The following is a 22,450-nucleotide window of genomic DNA, read 5'->3' on the forward strand; positions in this document are numbered from 1 at the left end:
TCACCACTCTGGGTCTGGTACCAACTTCCCCCTGCCAGCAGAGAAGAGAATTGGGCATCATTTGGGCAGATTGCTGATTTGTAAGGCAACAGTCTTGTCAGCAGAGGAGTGATACTTTCACTAAAAGGTCTCAGCAGATGTAATGGCAGGACAGACCAGGAGTGTGACCTAACTCAGGCTCTCTCAGAGAGAGAGCCATTGGGCCCTCTCTGTTTCAAGGGAGAATTCTGATCTTACTGAGAGGGTACAGGCATTCAGGGGCTGAACCGTCCCGTAAGTTTAAAATGCATTCTCCCAAACCTCACACTCTTGCAGTTCAAACACATCACTGGTAGTAAAAGCCGAACTGCTACATTATAACTAATTTGCCAGCATCCAGCTTTATATTGAATACTTTAACTAAATTAGCCTGTTAACTACAGAAAGTCTTACTACAGTACATAGTTTAGAAAACACTCCCAATCGCCCCTGCTCAACTAGAAGGGAAAGACCGTTTGTTTGGTAACGCAAGTAACACCGTCAGGTAGTGGTGCTCCACTGGGCAATTCCTGCCTTTGCAAATTACACACTTTAGTTGGTAATTTTGAGACTCCCAAATACGCTATAAAACTTTGCTCCAGAAGTGTACAAACAAAACTCATAAAAAGTGTTTTGAGATTTATTTCATATGTTTCATGGATCCCCAGAAGTACTCCCACAAAGAGAAATTCCTCATTCCTGGTGCTCCAATCTCTCGCTCTTAGAATTTCTCTAAAGCTTGTTCCCCTAATCCACGTCAGGAAGAACTTTCCAAATTCCCAATCAAACGCAGATCCTGCCGGGACATCAAATTTGGCCGAAAAAGGGCTATCAGGTTCTTGAGCTACGACGGCGGTGGAATGGCCCCCTTCGTCAGTAAAACAGATGCCTTTATGGAATCTGCGGACCAGTCTACGTGTGGAAAGAGGATTTGTTTCCTTTCACTCTCTGGGGTTTCCATCGGCAGTCTATGGGAAATGAATACAAGTGCGACTTCCGGTTCCCAATACTACGGCAGCTGCGCATGTGCAAAGCCGCCCTGAGAGCGCTTTGGGTCTGGGCAGGGCGGGGCGGGGCGAGGGAAGACCCGCCCCTCCCATTCGCCTTGGCCTTAACTCCTTCCTATCCGTCCGCCAGCGTCTGTTTCTTCACCTCTGACCTCGGAAAGAAGGGGGTGGGGCTTTTGGGGCGGAAGTAGCGGTGCATTGTGGGCTCGCTTAGAGTTGAGCCTGAATGGAAGTGGCGCGACGGTGCTGACATTACCGGGTCCGGGCTGTTGGGGTTCGGACACCGGCCGGGATTCGGGTACCTCGACTTCGGGAGCAGAGCGGAGCGCGAGGAGGCGGCGGCGGCGGCGGCGCTGCGAGTTGGTGGAGGGGGCGGCTGTGCACGGCCCCAAGACATGGCTCACAACAAGATTCCCCCGCGGTGGCTAAACTGTCCGCGGCGCGGCCAGCCGGTGGCAGGTAACCGGGACGGGGGGTGTTCGAGTCCCCGCGCACCGGCGGGTCCGGGGGTGGGCTGAGTGGGGCGCAGCTTTTCGGTAGTGGTGTTTCAGGACCGAGACGTGCTCGGTCCGATGAAGCTTCGTGGATGAGTGTTTGGGAACCTGGACTGGAGGGAGTGGGGGCACTTCTCACTCTTCAGTAAGGCTAAATATTGCGAACGGGGAGGTAGATAGGAGCTCTGTGTGGCAGGAGCCGAGAACCCAAGAACCCAGTGGGTAATAATACTCTGAAGCTTAGTCAGGAGTTTGTAAACCTTTGAGGGTTCTCGGAAGGGGAAGGGACAAGTGTCGGTTTTGAGAGGAAGGCTAAAGGGAGGGGCAGTTCCCAGCGGTGAAATTCATCCACACTGAGAGTGGAGGTTTTTGTTATGTTTTTTAAATGATTCTTAATTGAGGACTTTTTCATCTTTGAGTTTGACACAACAGACTTTAAGGTGTACAGTTTGAAAGTGTACAGTTTGATACATTTGGACCACAGGCGCACACACACACCCTGTGAAACACAATTAAGATAGTAAACACAATCATCACCACTCCAGGTTTCCTCCTGCCCTTTGTAATCCCTCCCTCCCTCAGGCAACCAGTGATTTGCTTTCTGTCACTATAGATTTAGTTTGCATTTTGTATAATTTTTAAAATAAATGGAAACACACTCTTTTTGGGGGGGGGAGGTCTCTGGCTTCTTTAACTCAGCATTATTTTTTGAGATTTTCACGCTGTGCTTGTACGTATCAATAGCCCATCTCTGTTTACTGCTGAGTAGTATTCCACTGTTACGGATACACCAGTTTAAATTGGTTTGTCCATTCACTTGTTGATGGTCCTTTGGGTTGTTTCCAGTTTTTGGCTGTTGCATACTAACTTGCTATGAATATTCATGTGCAGTTCTTTGTAGGACATATGCTTTCATTTCCCCTGTGTAAATCTCTAGGAGAGGAATGCATCACATGGTAGGTGTAAGTTTAACCTTTTAAAAAACTGCCAGACTCTTTTCCAAGTCATAACATTTTGCATTCCCGCCATCAATTATGAGAATTCTGTTTGCTCCACATCCTCTCTAACACTTGATTTGATCAGTCTTTTTAATTTTACCCATTCTAATAGGTGCTTAGTACTATCTTACTGTGGTTTGATGTTGAGCATCTTTTCATGTGCTTCCTGGCAATTCACATATCTTCTTTTGCAAAGTGTCCAAATCTTTTGCTGATTTTTAAAATTTGGTTGTTTATTTTATTTTTGAGTTGTTAGTGTTCTTTATGTATTGTAAATACAAATCCTTTGTTGAATATATGCTTTTAAAAGTCTTTTCTCCCATCTGTGGCTTGCCTTTTCATTCTCTTAAAAGTTTCTTTTGAAGAGTTAAAGTTTTAAATTTTAACTAACTCCAACTTAATGCTTTTTCTAGAAGGTGTTTTGAAACAAAATTACAGGATTTTGTAGTGAGCTATGCATACTTACTAATTATGTACACAGCAATAATATGTCTGCCTAGTTAATTAATTATTTTAAATTTTATTTATTTATTTATTTATTTTTGGCTGCGTTGGGTCTTTGTTGCTGTGCGCGGGCTTTCTCTAGTTGTGGCTAGTGGGGATTATTCTTCTTGCAGTATGCGGGCTTCTCATTGTGGTGGCCTCTCCTGTGGCAGAGCACAGGCTCCAGGTGTGCGGGCTTCAGCAGTTGTGGCACACGGGCCCAGCAGTTGCAGCTCCAGGACTCCAGAGCACAGGCTCAGTAGTTGTGGTGAACGGGCCTAGTTGCTCTGCGGCATGTGGGATCCTCCCGGACCAGGGCTCGAACCCGTGTCCCCTGCATTGGCAGGCGGATTCTTAACTACTGCACCACAAGGGAAGTCCCAGCCTAGTTATTTTAAGTTGTTGGAAGAGAAGATTCTCTAGTCATTTTTTAATTCAGGTTTTCTGGTTCTTCTAGTTTGTCAGCTTTTCTTCACATTTTATATAAAATTCTCAGTTAATAAAGCCATATAAATGATGGATAAAAGATAATCTAAAAAAAAAAAGATAATCTGAGCAAGCCTTGGGGTGAGGAAATGGTTTTCCTTAACAAAAATGAATAATTTTTTTTACGTTCTAACCATTTTATATGATTTTCACTTGTGCTTGATAGTCATTGTACTGTCTTCAGGTGAATTGATTACAATTCATCTCACTCTTCAGACATTTTGACGTTTTTTCCCTTGGCATCTCTAACTTACTGTTGAATCCTTTCTTTTTACATGTGGCCTTTTCTATGGAGTTATGAAGAAACCTCTAAACTTAGATGTCTAGCTTCTTTTTTAACCTGGAGCATGTTTCCTGGATCCTTTCATTAGTTACCTGCTGCACTGATTTGTGAGAAAAACAAAATCATAAAGAAGGTCTTGTCCCAGTGAATATTTTTTATTTGGAATTAGGAAAACAGTTTTAAAATCAGAATTTTAATATAATCTGCAGATGGCAATGACAAATATCAGAATACTGACTTTTTCCTAGATGAATGGGGCAAATGTGGTACTGACTGGGGGCGGACAGCAGCAGATAAGATGCTAAGCTCCAGGCAGCTTAATACTTCTGTAAGAAATAGAGTTGTGTGCTTTTTTTTTCCTCCCTCTCCTGGAGATGAAGGGTCAGGAATAAAAAGTTTTTCCTTTTTTGTTGTATTACAGTATTTTGACCCCCAAAACATAGACTCTTAATTACTGTGATCAGTGAGTCACTAAGCTCACCTAATCTGAGCAGTTGCGGGCCCTGAACAGAACCCCAGGCCTCCTGACAACCAAACTGAATCTTTACTGGTAATCAATTCTTTGGCTTGGCTTTGTGATCCTTACTAGAAAGTAAGGTGAATACAACATAAAATTCTTGATAAGTCTTTCTGAATTTCCCTTAAAATTTGATCTCTCTAACATATCTGTCCTAGAAGTGTTCATGACACATTGTGTATTTTAGATAATGTAGGGTTGGCAGTGTTTTATAGTGGTAGAATAAGAAATACTAGCTATATTCTTGCAAGCGTTAGAGAAAAATAAGGAATCATTCACATTCCCGTTTCTACCTGCTATTTTCTTCCTCTTTTTTGTTCTGATTAGAAAAGTAATTTATGCTTATTGTATAATTTCTTTGATATTTTGCATATTTAGGAAAATGTGTTATGACTGCTTAAATTTTCTCATTGTAAACATTAGGATGAATCTTATTAGTACTAGAAGTTCATAATTTTTCTGAATCAGAAAGAAGATGGTGCTAATTATAAATAGTAATTTGTCCCACGCTGAAGTCACCTTCTCTAATTAAACCAGACTTCTAGTGAGAGAGTGAGTACCTGGAGATAGGGCCAAGCTTTATTTCTGAAGAATTCTTTTTTCCTGCTTCTGAGTGATAGATTTCAGGTGAACACTTTGAAGAAAACAAACTTCTGATTATTCAACATAAAATTATTTTGTATGTACTATGTATAAAGAACCTCCTGGGAACTAACTGGGGGACTATAAATATGATTCAGTCTTATGATAATAGTGATGACTTTGAAGACATTTTACTTAGCAAATATTTGTATATACTTTGTGCTGGTTTTTGGGACTTGGGAGATGATTAAGATATAGTCCCCCACCTTAAAGAGCACACAATTCTGTGAGTAGCAAACCATCATTTTTAAACACAGTTCTGTTTTAACAAGGTCAATAATGACTCTATTATAGAATCTTATGGGATACTAGAGATAATAAACCTTTTTTTCTTTTCTTTTTATTATTATTATTATTATTTTTTTCTCGGAGAGATAATAAACCTTGATGTTAGGGAAGAAGAAGGGGATCAGGAAGGCTTCCCAGAGGGAGGTATATATGAATTAACATGAATAAATAGAAGTTTGCTAGATAGAGTGTGAGTGTTGCTTTTTTGTTTTGTTTTGTTTTGTTTTTTGCGGTACGTGGGCCTCTCACCATTGTGGCCTCTCCCGTTGCGGAGCACAGGCTCCGGACGCGCAGGCTCAGCGGCCATGGCTCATGGGCCCAGCCGCTCCGCGGTATGTGGGATCTTCCCGGACCAGGGCACGAACCCGTGTCCCCTGCATCGGCAGGCGGACTCTCAACCACTGCGCCACCAGGGAAAGTCCTGTTTTTTTGTTTTTTTTGAAGGTCTTCTGTTGGGATAGGATGATGGTGGAGAGATTTCAGACTGAAAGTGAGGATATGGATGTGAGGGTGGAGAGTATAAGCCAGATCGTATAAGCTTACGGTGTGATAAGGGGTTTTAATATTTATATACTTTCACAGTGCACTGGCAAACCATTGTCATTTCTTAAGCATTGGGGTCAGATGATTTGACTTCAGTTTAAAGAAGCTTACTTTGATTGCGCTGTGTTTAATGAAAGAGACAAGGGTGAAAGTGGGGAGGTTAGTTAGGAACTTGTCATGGTAGTTCAAGTGAAAGATAATGGTGATGGTTTAGAAGTAGAGTCGAAGAGTAGTAGGCTGATTTGAGAGATATTAAAGAGGGAAAATAGACGGGACTTGGTGCTGGATTTAGAATGAGATAAAGAGAGTCAAAACTTAGTCCCAAGTTTCTGCTTATGCAGTGGGATGACTGGTACCATTAGGGCTTATTGAGGGGGAAAGCAGGTTGGAAGAAGTATTAAAATCCTGATTGCTTAAATGCTGGAGAGGGTGTGGAGAAAAGGGAACCCTCTTGCACTGTTGGTGGGAATGTAAATTGATACAGCCACTATGGAGAACAGTATGGAGGTTCCTTAAAAAACTAAAAATAGAACTACCATATGACCCAGCAGTCCCACTATTGGGCATATACCCTGACAAAACCATAATTCAAAAAGAGACATGTTCCACAATGTTCATTGCAGCAGCCTTTACAATAGCCAGGACACGGAAGCAAGCTATGTGTCCATCAGCAGATGAATGGATAAAGAAGATGTGGCCCATATATACAATGGAATGTTACTCAGCCATAAAAAGAAACAAAATTGAGTTATTTGTAGTAAGGTGCATGGACCTAGAGTCTGTCATACAGAGGGAAGTAAATCAGAAAGAGAAAAGCAAATACCATATGCTAACACATATATATGGAATCTAAAAAAAAAAAAAAGGTTCTGATGAACTTAGGGGCAGGACAGGAATAAAGGCGCAGATGTAGAGAATGGACTTGAGGACACGGGGAGGGGGAAGGGCAAGCTGGGACGAAGTGACAGAGCAGCATTGACATATATACACTACCAAATGTAAAATAGATAGCTAGTGGGAAGCAGCTGCATAGCACAGGGAGATCAGCTTGGTGCTTTGTGACTACCTAGACCGGGGGGATCGGGAGGGTGGGAGGGAGCCACAAGAGGGAGGGGATATGGGGATATATGTATACTAGCTGAATCACTTTGTTATACAGCAGAAACTAACACACCATTGTAAAGCAATTATACTCCAATAAAGATGTTAAAAAAAAAAAAAGATCCTGATTGCTCAGGTAGATATGTTGAGTACACAGTTGGATATATGGTTTGGAATTCAAACAAGTTTGAGTTGGAGATGTACATTTAAGGATCATCGGCATAAAGACAATATTTAAAGACATGGTATTTGATTAGTCAGGGTAAGTAATGCTAGTTTCTCTGACAAACAACTCCCCAAACTCAAGGGTTCCAGTCAACATACTATGTTTATTTCTTGCTCATATCACAATGCATTGTGTTTCAGGCAGCTTTCCTGGGCAACTTTTCTCCAAGTGGTGACTCTCTGGGCTCTTCCCATCTTGTGATGCGGTCCTCTTAAACATATGACCTGCAGGGTTGCCATGGAAGGGGAAGAGCAGGAGTGGGTGCTCTTGGGGTGGTGTTATATCTCACTCCTGCCCATATCCCGTTGGTCAGAGTCCAGTCATATGACCCTCACCAAATTACAAGAGAAGCTGAGAAATGTAGTCTTCCTGCGTGCCACGAAAGAGGAAAATAAATGGAGTTTGATGAACAGATAGCGTTGTTTCTGCCATGGCAGTGGAAAAGACCTTTCAGGCAGAGAATGTAGAAAGAGTAGAAGACAAGGCCCAGGATGGAACCCCCCCCTTACCAAAACCTGCCCTTTAGAAGTTGGGTAGGGACTTCCCTGGTGGTCCAGTGGCTAAGACTCCATGCTCCCAGTGCAGGGGCCCCGTGTTTGATCCCTGGTCAGGGAACTAGATCCCACATGCCGCAACTAAGAGTTCGCATGCCACAGCTAAAGATCCTGCGTGCCGCAACAAAGATCCTGTGTGCCACAACAAAGATCCTGTGTGCTGCAACTAAAAAAAAAGAAAAAGAAGACAAAAGAAATTGGGTAGAGGGAACAAAGGAGTTGAGAAAGAATGACTAGAAATTGGGGGTGGTGTTAGGTGGGTGGTAGAAACTAAAGGAGTATGGTGATATGGAAGCCAAGAGAATTTTTCAAGAAGGAAGGAGTTGCCAGATGTATGAGATGCTGTGAGATGTTAAGATACTAGAAAAGTTGGTAGCAACATGGAAGGGAGGAAGAGTTGATTGATGGTCCTTGTGAGTGCAAAATGGAAAGAATCCAGAGCAGAAGGGAGGGGATTTGCCTTTAATGGGAGTAAGGACAGGGGATGAAAGAGTAAATTGACTCAGATACAGAAAGGTTTATAACTGCAAAGGTGAGGCAAGTTTCTACCTGGTGGTGGAGAGACATTGTTGAATAGCAGTTATTTCCATGGACCCTACATCCAGATCACCTGGGTTTGGATCACTGTTAGAAGTGTGACAATGGGCAAGTTACTTAATCTCTCTTGCCTCGGTTTCCTCATCTGTAAAATGGGGATAATAACGTTACATATGTTTATGTTAGGAGTAAATGAATAAATCTATGTAAAATGTTTTAAACATTGTTTGGTATGTGTTAGACATATAAAGTTGCTTCTTTCTACTTTTTCTTTTCAGTACGCTATAATACAAAGCCATCAGTTGAGAAGGGGGTAGGGGAGCTTGGTATATTTTATGAATGAGGAAAAGATGTGAAACATAGGATTGCCTTTGAGACTGATGATTATGATTTATATTGTCACCCTTCTGCTGTGCTCTGAGATTTTCTCTAGGAGCCTTGAGCTGTGTAGGTGGAGGCCCAAAGAAATCAGTCAGGTCGTTGGGTTTATCGAGGTCTGGCTTTTTCTCAGGAGAGTGTGACTAAGCAGCTGGGGAGGAGCACGGAGGTTAAGGGTATGTAGAGGAAAGAGAATCGGACCTCTGAGATGACAGTGAGAAGGAGAGAGGTCTAGTGGGATGAAACTTCTAATGTACCATTATTATTTATTATGTTCATTGTTTGTGGTTTATCTTTACCTAATAGAATATAGGCTTCACGAGGGCAGGGATTTTTATGTTTGTTTTTTCTTTTCACTTATATAGTCTGTGCACCTAGAACATAATAGGCACTCATTAAATATCTGTTAAATAAACTAAATGAAGCATAATAATCTAGGTGAGATGATGGTAGAAGTGGTGAGAAGTGGTCAGATCCTGGATATATTCTGAAGAGAGATCTGATAGGATTTGCTGATGGATTGGGTGTGGTGTGTGTAAGAAAGGGAGGGGTCAAGGATAACACCAAAGGTTTTGGCCTGAGCTACTAAAAAAATGGTGTTACCATTTGCTGAGATGGGGAAGACCATGAGAGGAGTTTGAAGATTGAGAGTTCAGATTTGGATATCAAGTCTCAGATGTCTTTTAGACATCAAGTAGAGACTAAGTCAGGTAGGCAGTTTGATATTTGATTCTAGAGTTAAGAGAGAGGTTTGGCCTGGAGATACACTTTGTCCGTCATTAGCACACCTATGGCTTTTTTTTTTCTTTTTTTGTGGTACGCGGGCCTCTCACTGCTGTGGCCTGTCCCGTTGCGGAGCACAGGCTCCGGACACGCAGGCTCAGCGGCCATGGCTCACGGGCCCAGCTGCTCCGCGGCATGTGGGATCTTCCCGGACCGGGGCACGAACCCGTGTCCCCTGCATCGGCAGGTGGACTCTCAACCACTGCGCCATCAGGGAAGCCCTACACACCGATGGCTTTTAAAGCTGTGAGACTTGATGAGACACCAAGGTAGTGAATGTAGTTAGAAAGGAGGTGCAAGGACAGAGCCCTGGGACAAAACATAGAGGGGCCAGGGAGATAAAGAGGAGCCAGTAAAGCAGGCTGAGAAGGAGAGGCCAGAGAGAGGGGAGGAAAACAGGAGGATGTAGTATCCTGGAAGCCACGTGAAAAAAGCGATTCAAGAGCTCCCTCTTGAATTAAAAAATGATCAATTATTTGAGAACTGAGAGTTGACCATTGGACTTAGCAACATGGAGGTTACTGGTGATCTTGATTGGTTTTGTAGAAAATAAAAATAGAAAAAAATGATCTTTTTATGAATTTTGTTTAAAGCCTCTGGACAGATGTTAAGACTTCACTTAGATATTGTTTTAGGTAGATATTTATTCTTACTGATTTTATAATATAAATCAGCTAAAATAGGTGATTTTAAAAGATGACTTCCCCTGTGTTTATACGGTGATTCAGGAAAAAAAAAGGCCAAAAGTCAGTCAGTTTTGCTGAAATTAGAATCACTGATACATTTTGGAGTGTGATTTTGGTCAGTATGCTCCTCAGCATGATCCTTCTCCTGAGATGTAGGATAAGCTTATAAGATGGAGAAAGTTCCAATTTCATATTAAAAGAGTATGATAGGAATTTCAAAGAATTGATTTAATTTACTTCATTATCAGTTTTCTAGTTTTTTTAAGGCAATAACTTTTAAATATAGTGGTTTAGAACTTAGTCTTCGTGGAAGTTCTATTCACTGGTAATTTTTTCTTTTGCTATTATATTTGATTATCAATATCTAGAATTTATGTTGTCTTAAAAAGTTCCAAGGAGTGCCTTTTGAAAATATAGTGTAGGTTGAGAGTATTTCATGAATACTCTTTTAAATTCCATTTAAAACATTGTTAGAAAGTGATTTTGAGAATTGCTAATTATAGAGTTTTAACCTGGAACATTTTCATTATTGAAAATTATTACCTATCTTCATGTTATTTAGGAAGATTTTTACCTCTGAAGACAATGTTAGGACCAAGATATGACAGTCAAGTTGCTGAAGAAAATCGGTTCCATCCCAGTATGCTTTCAAATTATCTGAAGAGTCTGAAGGTAAGAAACAAAACATTTTTTTTTTTTTTTTGCGGTACGTGGGCCTCTCACTGTTGTGGCCTCTCCCGTTGCGGAGCACAGGCTCCGGATGCACAGGCTCAGCGGCCATAGCTCATGGGCCCAGCTGCTCCACAGCATGTGGGATCTTCCCGGACCGGGGTACGAACCCATGTCCACTGCATCGGTAGGCGGACTCTCAACCACTGCGCCGCCGGGGAAGCCCGAAACAAAACATTTTTGATATTGATTTAACATACTTTATCCCTTTCTTGTTCTACAGGTGGCTTTTTATTTTTTTAAAATTTATTTATTTATTTATTTATTTTGGGATGAATTGGGTCTTTGTTGCTGTGCGTGGGCTTTCTCTAGCTGTGGCGAGCGGGGGCTACTCTTTGTTGTGGTACGTGGGCTTCTCATTGCAGTGGCTTCTCTCGTTGCGGAGCACAGGCTCTAGGCACGCGGCCTTCAGTAGTTGTGGCATACGGGCTCAGTAGTTGTGGCTTGCAGGCTCTAGAGCGCAGGCTCAGTAGTTGTGGCGCATGGGCTTAGTTGCTCCGTGGCATGTGGGATCTTCCCGGACCAGGGCTCGAACCCGTGTCCCCTGCATCGGCAGGCAGACTCTCAACCACTGTGCCACGAGGGAAGCCCGGAGTTGAATTCTTATGTAGACCAGTCTCCTTTAGGCAAACGCAACAATAGGTACTCAATAAAAGCAGTAACAACAAAAGAGAGAAAAATAACAGTTTAAAAAGTACAGGTTGTTTCTCTTGCCATTCTTCTCAGAGAGTATATACTTCAGAATGAGGTGGAAGATGTTTGGATTAACTGTTCTATTACTTGGCTCAGTTCCAGTGTGCATATATTTCAAGGCTGAATATGATTCTGGTTGTTCAAGATTTTTCAAACCTGTGGCCCCCTAACACAAGCCAACTACTTCAGTTACTGCTCAACAGAAGAAATAATGATTTTTGTTCCAATACAGGAAGAAAAACTGGCTGAGGAATGGGAGTAAGTCTTCAATGAGATGCACAAATACGGCCATGTGTACTATTCTTTATTGATTATTTAAGGGATTTACAAGGGAATTTTGACTGTACACACTTTTTGCCCTGTGTACTCACTTGAGAATTTAACTGCCTAACATGTGCTGTAGTAATGACTGCTCGGAGTGCTGGGTTATTGTGTGCCTGGAGCTTTGGTTGGGGTGTGTTTCAGATAGATGATATCCCTGTTCTGGCTTCTTGTCTAGTAAATCATAGGTGGAGTGACAGATGCAGAAAACTACATCAGTGTTTGCTTTTTTAGGTACACTTTTGTAATGTTGAAGTGGAGTCTGTTTTGCTTATGTTCTTGTTTCATCATTAGTTTGGGGGTTAATTTATTTTATTTAGTGCTTAAGTTCTATGTCTTGAATAAGACTTGGATAAGTGATACTTTCATTGTTATTAGTTCATTGGCAGAGTGAACCTAAAATCTCCCTTAGTGTAGTTGAATGAACTGGCCTGGAATACTGCCATTTAGTCAGTTCGATTCGGTACAAATTCAGTTACCAGTAAATCTGTCCTTTTTTCTTTCATTCTTTTTTAAGGTTAAAATGGGCTTGTTGGTGGACCTGACAAATACTTCAAGATTCTATGACAGAAATGACATAGAAAAAGAAGGAATCAAATATATAAAACTTCAGTGTAAAGGGTAAGTCATGTATTAAGATTCCTTAATATTTAAACCTTCTGCTGAAATTTGTAATCTCTTCTTAAAAAAAAATGTTTTTGTATTACTAGACATGGCGAATGCCCTACAACGGAGAATACCGAGACATTTATTCGTCTATGTGAGCGGTTTAATGAAAGAAACCCGCCTGAACTTATAGGTATGTTTGGCTTCACTTTACCAATGTTGAATATTTTCTTTGTGATTGGGTTTCCATTTTCTTTTTTACAAGTAAATTGATATGGAAGTTTTGTTTTCTTTTTTAAATCATCACCAAGAAGCATTTACTAAAGTAGTAGACTAACTTTTTTTTTTTTTTTTGCGGTACCCAGGCCTCCCACTGCTGCGGCCTCTCCTGTTGTGGAGCACAGGCTCCGGACGCGCAGGCTCAGCGGCCATGGCTCATGGGCCTAGCCGCTCCGCGGCATGTTGGATCTTCCCAGACCGGGGCACGAACCCGTGTCCCCTGCATCAGCAGGCGGACTCTCAATCACTGTGCCACCAGGGAAGCCCAATTTCCAATTTTTAATGTAATTCCAAGCAAAATCCCAATGAGACTTTGGAAAAATTACTATGAAGTTAATTTCTATTTGTTAAGTCCACTGCCTCCATTAAGTCAGTATTTATTGAGTACAGAAAACAATTGTTTGGCAAATCAAACAGGTGAAATTATGGGCAAGAAAATTTTGAAAGATAAAAAGTAACAAGGGGATTTTCCTTACCAGTTATCCAAGCGTATGGTAAAGTAATGGAAACTACAGTGGTTTCCTAGTGGTAGAGATGTTTTTCACATCAGAGAGGGAAGGTGTGATTATTCAACAGATGGTTATGAGACAATTAGCCGACTGTATAATAAAATATATTTTAGATGGATCAAATATTTTTGAAAGGACCCATAATAATATAGGAGAAATATAGGTCAGTACTTATTTAACTCTGAGGTAAGAAAGGGTATTCCAAGTTTATCGTCAAAGGCAGAATCCATAAACAGGTATTTTTTAAGCCGTATTCCTGGACCGCCTGCGTCGGAATCACCTGAGGATGTTTATTAGAAGTGCATGCTTTAGGGCCCCGTACTGGACTTGTATGATCAAAACCTCTGGGAATGAAGCCTAGGGATCTAATTGTTTTTAAAACAAGGGTCTTAGGTGATTTTTATGTACACTTAAATTTGAAAACTGCTGTCAAAAATTAAAATATCTATTCATGGTAATAGTAACAGCTGGGATTAATGAATGCTTATTATTTGCCTGGCAGACTTGGTGGGAAACAATGAATGAATGAATGAATGAATGAATGAATGTAATCCTCATAACAACTCTGTAATATGTGGCAGTATCCATATTTTACAGATAAGAAAACTGAATCTCAGAGAAATTAAGTATAGTTTTTCCATGGTAACACATCTGATAAGTGGTTAAGCCAGGTTTGTAATCCGGTTTCTTACTTCAAAGTCCAAATCTCTAATTACTTGCTACACTGGTTTCTAGAGTGACCACATAAAAATGAAAAATAAATTCTGTATTATAAAACACAACAGAAACAGAGCAAAAAGATATTTGACTAATTGGGAGCAATATTTGAAGCATATATGACAGATAAAAGTTAATATTCTTATATACAAAAAGATTTTATAATCCAACAGGCAAAAGAGGCATTTCTCCATAGAAAAATATGGAAAACAATGAAAATGAAATTTATAAGAAATGAATTACAAATAGCCAAGAAACATGAAAAAAATTTTCATTCTTACTTGTTAACAAGGGATACAAATTAAAATATATGTTGTTACCTTCCCCCATCAAATTGGCAAAGATTAAAAAAGAATCATAATGTCAAGCTTTGGATAAAGTGGATGTACTTATACATTATTAATTTGAGTGTTAATTGGTACGCCCTCTCTGGAGGGCCAATTTGGTGATATTTGTCAAGATTCTTAAAAGTGTTCACACTCTTTGACTTGTCAAGGCCACATTTAAGAATTTATTTAAAGGAAGTAGTCAGAGATGGACATAAAGATTTATGAGAAAGAAATTTAATCACATCTTCATTTGTAATTAAAAAACTGGAAACAGCTTAAACCTCTGATAGAAGCAGATCATTTATATTGTACAGTATGCAATTTATTTAACAGAAGAACAATAATATGGGACTATATGACATGGTATTGTGATATGTATATATATTTACACATTCACATGAATATATGTAACAAATACACACATATTTAGGATACAACCAGAACATAAACAGCTTAAAATAGCATTGAGACCTTTATTTGAACAATTAAAAACAACTTTTTTCATCCGAGAGAAGCCATTATAGGGGTAAAGAAGAAGAATTCAAGAAGAACTTCAAGAACACTTAACATCTGGAATCAGATATCCTGATTTCAGGAAGATTAATACTCCCAAGTCAACCCTTGTTATAAATTGTCCGGTTGTATTCTTAGAAGAACTGATGGGGAAATTTTCTAAATTGAGTGTTTTATGGGTTATTAAAAAAAAATTATAGAACTGTGCTACAATATATGTTAATATATATTATTTGTTTTATATCACTGGTAGGGGTTCTCTTCATGAGGATTGAAGTGGAAGCATTTGCTTTGGTCCTGTCCAGTTTTGGAGCATTGTAGTGGCAATTATTTATTGTAATATTCTGAAGACAACAACAGAAACTGGTCTTAGAGCTGGTTGCTGGTAACACCTTTTCAAACAAAAAGAATAAAGAATCAAGTTTGTGTTCTTAGGATCAGAAAATATTGGTCTGCTTTTACAATATTTTAGTTGTGTTAGTATCAGAGATGGAATTTTCATCAGCCTTGCACACATTTTTGCTGAAGCATACTTGTGATCAACAGTAGACATTTGTGACATGACAAAAGTTAGACTCAGATTTATTTTCAAAGCTACTCTTTTTTTTAAATCATCATTTTACTGTCAGTACATGCAGTTAGCCTGGTTGTGGGATAATACTGTAGAGTTAGTGGAAATGAAAAGTTCTTGAAACACAGAAGCCTCAGACGTTTTCTGATGTTTAGGAAGAACTACAGCTTCATAATCCCTTATCTGAAACCCGTGGGGGTCATATGTTTCCAATTCTTACCATATGTTACCTCCCCTGGAGATAGTACCTCCTAATTTTTCTTTATTGTAGAAATTTTCAGTCATACCAAAAATAGGGAGAATAGTGAAATGACACCTCATGTATCCATCATTCAGCTTCAATAATTATCATTTTGATGTTTTTTTTTTTTTTCATTTTTCCTCTCCTCCCCCTAACAGATTTTTTTCTGAGTATTTTAAATTAGATCACAGATACCATGTCATTTCACTTAAAGTGTTTCAGTATGCATCTCTAACTGATAAGGATTTTTGGTTTTTATATAATCACCATGCAATTGTACCAAACAGAATAATGAGAAATTCCTTAAGGTCATTAAAGCCTAGTCCATTTTCAGGTTTCCTCAATTATAGAAAAAATGCCTTTTTAAGTTAGATTTTCAAACCAGTTTCCAATAGTGTCCACATGTTGCATTTTGTTGTTATGTCTCTTAAATCTCTCTGATTCACTCTCTTTTTTAATGCTATCAGTTTGCTGGAGAAACCACATCATTTGTCCTATAAAATATTCCATTATCTGGGTCTACCTGAGTGCTTCCTCATAGTATTAGTTAACTTTTTCCTTTGTCTTCTGTATGTCCTGTAAACTGGTAGTTAAATCGAGAGGCGTACTTATATATTTTGGCAAGCATACTTCATAGTTGGCGTTGTATGGTTCCTTTCACACCACATCAGGAAGCACATAATGTCTGATGGTCCTGCTTTTAGGGGTACGAAGATGATTAAGTGGGTTCTGGTGGCACCATCTTGTTTCCTCTGTTACAGACTTTTTCATCTGTCTTTTACCTAATGATTTTATCATCCATTGATGGTTGCTGCCTTCATCCAGTATTTCATTAGGGGTTGGAAAACAGTGATTGTTTTCTGATTCTCTCTCATTTCTTCATGGATTAGCTGGAATTCTTCTTTAGTAAAGAACTATTCTCAACAATTTGATTATCCTGAAATGCAGTTTGTAATGGAAAGGCAAGTTAAGCGTCTGATTCTCTTATTTCTTAATTTCCAGAATAATGAATTGGTATCTTACCAATCTCCAGTGGTGACTGATTACTTTCTTTTCTTGGAGTATCTGTATGAACTCATGAATTTTTATATAGTTGATGTATTTAAATCAGTTGCAGTCAATATTTATTCTTATGCCCAAATTGCTCCATCCTAGGCCAATGGGAGCCCCTTCAAGTTGATTTCTGTATCCTTTTGATAGTACCCTATCAGTCTTTTATTTTTTTTAATTTATTTGGTTGCACCGGGTCTTAGTTGTGGCAGGTGGGCTCCTTAGTTGCAGCACACGGACTCAAGTTGCTCCACCGCATGTGGGATCTTCCTAGACCAGGGATCGAACTCATGTTCCCTGCATTGGCAGGCAGATTCTTTATCCACTGCGCCACCACGGAAGTCCCCCTATCAGTCTTTTTTAGAGCTTTTTTGAAATTATAATTACAAATAAGAGATTATAGAGCTATAGTGCATTTGTTTGCATGTACAGAAATAACTTGAGGATAAGAATTTTGTGGACTGGAGAAATAAAAAAGTCTGTTTTGTGTTAAAAGAGAAATGGCTGATTTCTTGGTAAATGGTGGACTACATATAATAGATGTGTAGCTTAACTAATGCCTCTAATTACTTTAGGTGTTTCTAATTATAAATACATGGGCCAGATTTGTGAATATATATTTTCCTGAGTAGCACACGTGTATTTTGGTAAAAAACATTTCTCTTGATTAAATAAAAATATTTATAATAACTTGGCACATAATAAGTTCTTTTTTAAAATTAGTTGATTGATTTATTTTTGGCTGCATTGGGTCTTTGTTGCTGCGTGTGGGCTTTCTCTAATTGCGGAGAGCAGGGGCGACTCTTCTTTGCAGTGCGCAGGCTTCTCATTGCAGTGGCTTCTCTTGTTGTGGAACATGGGCTTTAGGTGTGTGGGCTTCAGTAGTTGTGGCTTGCGGGCTTAGTAGTTGTGGCCCATTGTATATTCTTGCCTCCTTTATCAGTTGACCATATGGGCATGGGTTTATCCTTGGGTTTTCTTTCCTGATCCATTGATCTATATTTCTGTTTTTGTGCCAGTACCATACTGTCTTGATTACTGTAGCTTTGTAGTATAGTCTGAAGTCAGAGAACCTGATTCCTCCAGCTCTGTTTTACTTTCTCAAGATTGCTTTGGCTATTCAGGGTCTTTTGTGTTTCCATACAAATTGTGAAATTTTTTGTTCTAGTTCTGTGAAAAATGCCATTGGTAGTTTGAGAGGGATTGCATTGAATCTGTAGATTGCTTTGGATCATATAGTCATTTTCACAGTGTTGATTCTTCCAATCCAAAAACATGGTATCTCTCTCCATTTCTCTGTATCCTTTTTAATTTCTTTCATCAGTGTCTTATAGTTTTCTGCATACAGGTCTTTTGTCTCCTTAGGTAGGTTTATTCCTAGGTATTCTTTTTGTTGCAATGGTAAATGGGAGTGTTTCCTTAATTTCTCTTTCAGATTTTTCATTTTTAGTGTATAGGAATGCAAGTGATTTCTGTGCATTAATTTTGTATCCTTCTACTTTACCAAATTCATTGATTAGCTCTAGTAGTTTTTTGGTAGCATCTTTAGGATTCTCTGTGTATTACAGTATCATGTCATCTGCAAACAGTGACAGCTTTACTTCTTATTTTCCAATTTGAATTCCTTTTATTTCTTTTACTTCTCTGATTGCTGTGGCTAAAACTTCCAAAACTATGTTGAATAATGAGCACTGGTACTTTCTTAAATTGCATATCATGGCATGACTTAATCACTTAATTGGCAATTCTTCTTACATTTCCTATTCATAAAAATATTTAGTTAATCTTGCTAGAGTAAAAATTAGATGCAAAAATAGTAGTGGTGTAGTTGAGAAACATTTTTAGAGTATTTGTTGCTTAAATTGGTCTCAAATATAAAGTAGAGAGGAAATTTACATGTTGGGTTAAGATTTATGTTGAATAAAAATGTCTATTTACAGCTGACATCTTTGTGTAACTTTTGAGGCACGTTTTCTTAACAAAGCACTGGAGATGATGAACTTATAGAGTTTCATGATTATAGCAATTATTTCTAAGGGGTAACTTTTTCTGTTCAAGGCTGATCTCTTTATTTTTTATCTCTTTTCAGAAACTTCATTTCAGTTATATCATTGTTCTCTATTTCAGTCTCTGAGATTTAACCAGGTCCTTTTCAGCCTGTAAATATACCCAAGCCTCTTATATTAAAATATTACCCCTCCCTCCAAAAAACCCCCACACCTTTCTGTTTTATATTCCCCTTCTCCTTCCCAGTCAACTTTCCAAAAGATTGATACTTGAATCCATTTATTTTCATTCACATCACTGCGATCTGGAGTCCTCCCTCTGCAGTCTTAAACAAATAGTGACTTTCAGTTCTAATCATTTTGTGACATTTAAACAGTTGAACACTCCTGTCTTGGAACTTCCTCTTTTCCTGGTGAACATGACCCAGTGTTCATGCACTCTTTGTTTTCTCGACCCCGTGATTGTTCATTCTTAGTCGTTTTTTATGCCCTTCCATCCGCCAACTTATTCTTGAAAGGTTAGTTTTCCTCAGATTCCATCCTTAATTATCTTCTCTTGTTCTGTTGATACTTACCCATTCTCAGTGATTTTGCCCACACCACAGACTGCTTCTGTAGTGACTATATGCTGATTATTCTTGAATCCACAACTCCAGCTAGATCTCTCTGTGAAGCTCTTTACCCTTATTTCCAAATATTTATAAGTCTCATAAGAACCTTAAACTCAGCATGTCCAGCTGTACTCATTGCCTTGCCCGAAAGACTGACGTAAACTCCTGTACTTCCTTACCTGGTAAAGGGGGCCATTGCCCAAATAGTCACCCAAGTCAGAAACCAAACTCTCAGTGTTGACAGTTATTCACCCCTCAGATTGCACATTCTACCTTAAATGTTTCTTCCATAAATTACTGGGATGGCTTCCTTACTAGTTTTCTTGCTTCATTGATGCTCCGTCTCTACTTTACGTTGAGCTGCCATTGAAGTGGGTTCTCTACAGCGTGATCGTTTAATAATGTACACCAAGCTGTTTTTATTACTTTTCAAAGTAGTTAAAATGACTTGAAAATGCAGTCAGTTTTAGAATTTATGAAACTCATTTGCAGCTTTTCAGAATATAGAGGCAGGACCACACTGATCTTGAATATGTCCTGAAAAAAAGCTTAACAAAAATAAATGTCTTTTTCTCAGCAGGTTTTTCTTCTAAAAGTTCATTTTGGAAGATTACAAGCTAATGTAAAGATACAGTCAGTTGGTTTCTAGAGAACTTTGTTTTTATTGTACCGTGTATCCATCAGTTTGTTATTTTCCGTATCTAGTGAAGTGTCTCGCGTGCATGTGTGTGTGCGTGCGCCTATGTTCTTTAGAGTTGTGTGTTTGATGAAATACCTCCTTATTTAAAATGCTTGGAATCTTTTAGTTTTAAAATAAAACTTTAGACCTTAGAAACAGTTGTAACTAATAAATCAGTATATGTTATATTTAAACTTATAGCTAGTGCTATAAGTTATTTTCTAAGCAATTTAAGCTGACAGGTTTAATAGTTATAAAAGAAGGCCAAGCTTTAAAAATGTATTTTATAAAATGATTGAAATGTTTTGATTGCAGGTTGGGGTTTTAAAGTAAAACGTAGCCTCTGAAGTGATTTATTAAATCAAAATTGTTTTATTTTTTAGGTGTTCATTGTACCCATGGTTTCAATCGCACTGGTTTCCTCATATGTGCCTTCTTGGTGGAGAAAATGGATTGGAGGTATTTGTTTCTTGTTATAATGACATATTTAGTAATTGATAAAAATTTTTTATTGCTTTTTCAGTTATAGCATTTTATATTGCCAGGTTTTTGGTGAAGTCATGAGTAATATGATTGATTCAATTGGTTCTCATTTTAGATTTGGTTAATCTTTCGAGCACCATTCATTACCTGGTGTTTTCTACTAAGTAGCACTTTTGAGTGCTTATGGATCCCATATACCATGCATTTTCTTTTCCAGATTTTTTTTCACATCTTACAGAATTATCAGAGACAAGTTCTCCCAATATTTTGTGTACGTTTTCACCTTGGAGGTTACTATTGTTTTTCTTTTCATTTTTAATAGTACCTTTTAAAAATACCTATTGAGTACTAGGAAGAACTTAAATGCTATACAGAAAAGGTATTTTGGGGGACAGAGTTATTCTGTTTAAACCAATAAGCATGTCTTTCTGAGCAACTGTTATTTGTAAAGTGTCTTTTTAGATTCTGAGAGATTAGAGAATGGGATATTACTAACTGAATTTCCTCATTTACTTTGAAGGTCTTTACTTTTGTTTACAAAGCATTTCACGCAGTAGATCCTTCTCTGAATATAATCAGCTGAAGTACACATGTGATTGTATATTTTCCTGTTCATTCATCCTTGGGGGTTCTCTACTGCATGCACATCTAGCCCTGCCTTTCTGGCCTTTCAGATGCTCTATACGGTAATGCTACACGATACAGACTCCTATGTCAGACTCAGCCTATGCTTAGCCTCTCTCTGATGACCTGTACTCTTAATGCCTGGGTGTGTTGAAAGTTCCTGAAGAACCAGCATGCTTTTACTCTCTTTTCATATTGCTATTCACATTTCTTTGATGTTTTCGCTGAGAGTCAGACCTCAAACTTCAAGGGTTTACTTAAATTCCTTACAGACTGTACCCAGTATCGTCTATACACTCATTGCGGTTTACCTCTAGAGTTTTGGAAATTCCCATGTACTTATGTTAAAAATGTTTCAGAATGAATTTGTCTCTTAATAGATTGAATGCCTTGAGCGTGGGGACTGTGATTTGTCCATTTTAGAAAACCTCTATTATGCTTTGTATAATTGCCTTAAATGTAACAAGTGAATTTTGATAAATCTGCATAAATGGAGAGTAGTGAGGAAATTGCATGATGTTTATTTTCCATAGTATTGAAGCAGCAGTTGCTACTTTTGCTCAAGCCAGACCACCAGGAATTTATAAGGGTGATTATTTGAAAGAACTTTTTCGTCGCTATGGTGATATAGAGGAAGCACCACCCCCACCTCTATTGCCAGATTGGTGTTTTGAGGATGATGAAGACGAAGATGAGGACGAGGATGGAAAAAAGGAATCAGAACCTGGGTCAAGTGCCTCCTTTGGCAAAAGGAGAAAAGAACGTTTAAAACTGGTAATGTTTAAAAATACTATTATAGTCTTTACCTTTTCTTCTACGGCTTCATTGAGACTTATGCAAATGGATGTTAACTATGTTTGTTTAGCTAGATTTGTTAGATTATTTCATTCTGGTTATTTCCAAAGACTCTTAATAGCCATGGATCTTTGCCTTTTCTATAAGAAAAGTTTCAGTTATATAAATTCATCCTGTTTTTGTTTCTTAGGTAAACCAAAGAACTCTTAGATGTTAGATTGAGAATTTATTGTTTCTTTGCAAACTGTTGTGAGATTCTAACTAAATATGGAGTGAAAATTTTTACTGATGCTTTACAAAATTGTCCCATAGTTAAAATAACTTTTCATATGAATTCTGCTCCTTTCCATGGGTGGTGTTTTCATATTTTTCTGTAAAGTTGAACTCAGAAGATTCTTATTTATTCTATAGCCAACTCCTGTTAATCTTCTAGAAATAAAAGGCCTAAGAAAAAACATTAGGCATTACCTTCTTTTCTCGGGAGGACAGGAGAGATGTTGAGAAGAAGATTGCTGGTTGTACTTGTACATACACAAGTAGATGGTGTAGGCCAAAGGGTAAAATCAGGGAAAGTGTGGCGGTAATTAATTGTTCATAAAGGTAATAATTAAGGTGTGTGAGATATCATGGTTGAGCAGTAAATCCCACAACTCATTTATTAGTATGCATT

The 22,450-nt window shown here is 38.7% G+C and overlaps 1 protein-coding gene across 6 annotated transcripts in view; it reads left to right on the forward strand.

The window, feature by feature from the left end:
• Positions 1 to 1,256: 1,256 nt before the first annotated feature.
• RNGTT (RNA guanylyltransferase and 5'-phosphatase) overlaps positions 1,257 to 22,450 on the forward strand; it is a 218,012-nt gene continuing 196,818 nt past the window's right edge. For 5 of the 6 annotated variants that reach the window (XM_060167795.1, XM_060167796.1, XM_060167797.1 and 2 more), the window contains exons 1-6: positions 1,257 to 1,484; positions 10,587 to 10,696; positions 12,285 to 12,388; positions 12,478 to 12,566; positions 20,262 to 20,337; positions 21,519 to 21,759. In XM_060167795.1, the coding sequence (XP_060023778.1) occupies positions 1,421 to 1,484; positions 10,587 to 10,696; positions 12,285 to 12,388; positions 12,478 to 12,566; positions 20,262 to 20,337; positions 21,519 to 21,759 (684 nt within the window). In that variant the 5' untranslated portion in view covers positions 1,257 to 1,420. The remainder of the gene's footprint in view (positions 1,485 to 10,586; positions 10,697 to 12,284; positions 12,389 to 12,477; positions 12,567 to 20,261; positions 20,338 to 21,518; positions 21,760 to 22,450) is intronic. The other variant, XM_060167798.1, reaches the window with a different exon arrangement.

This window comes from Lagenorhynchus albirostris, chromosome 12 (assembly GCF_949774975.1).
Source record: "Lagenorhynchus albirostris chromosome 12, mLagAlb1.1, whole genome shotgun sequence".
In the NCBI taxonomy this organism is placed as follows: domain Eukaryota; kingdom Metazoa; phylum Chordata; class Mammalia; order Artiodactyla; family Delphinidae; genus Lagenorhynchus; species Lagenorhynchus albirostris.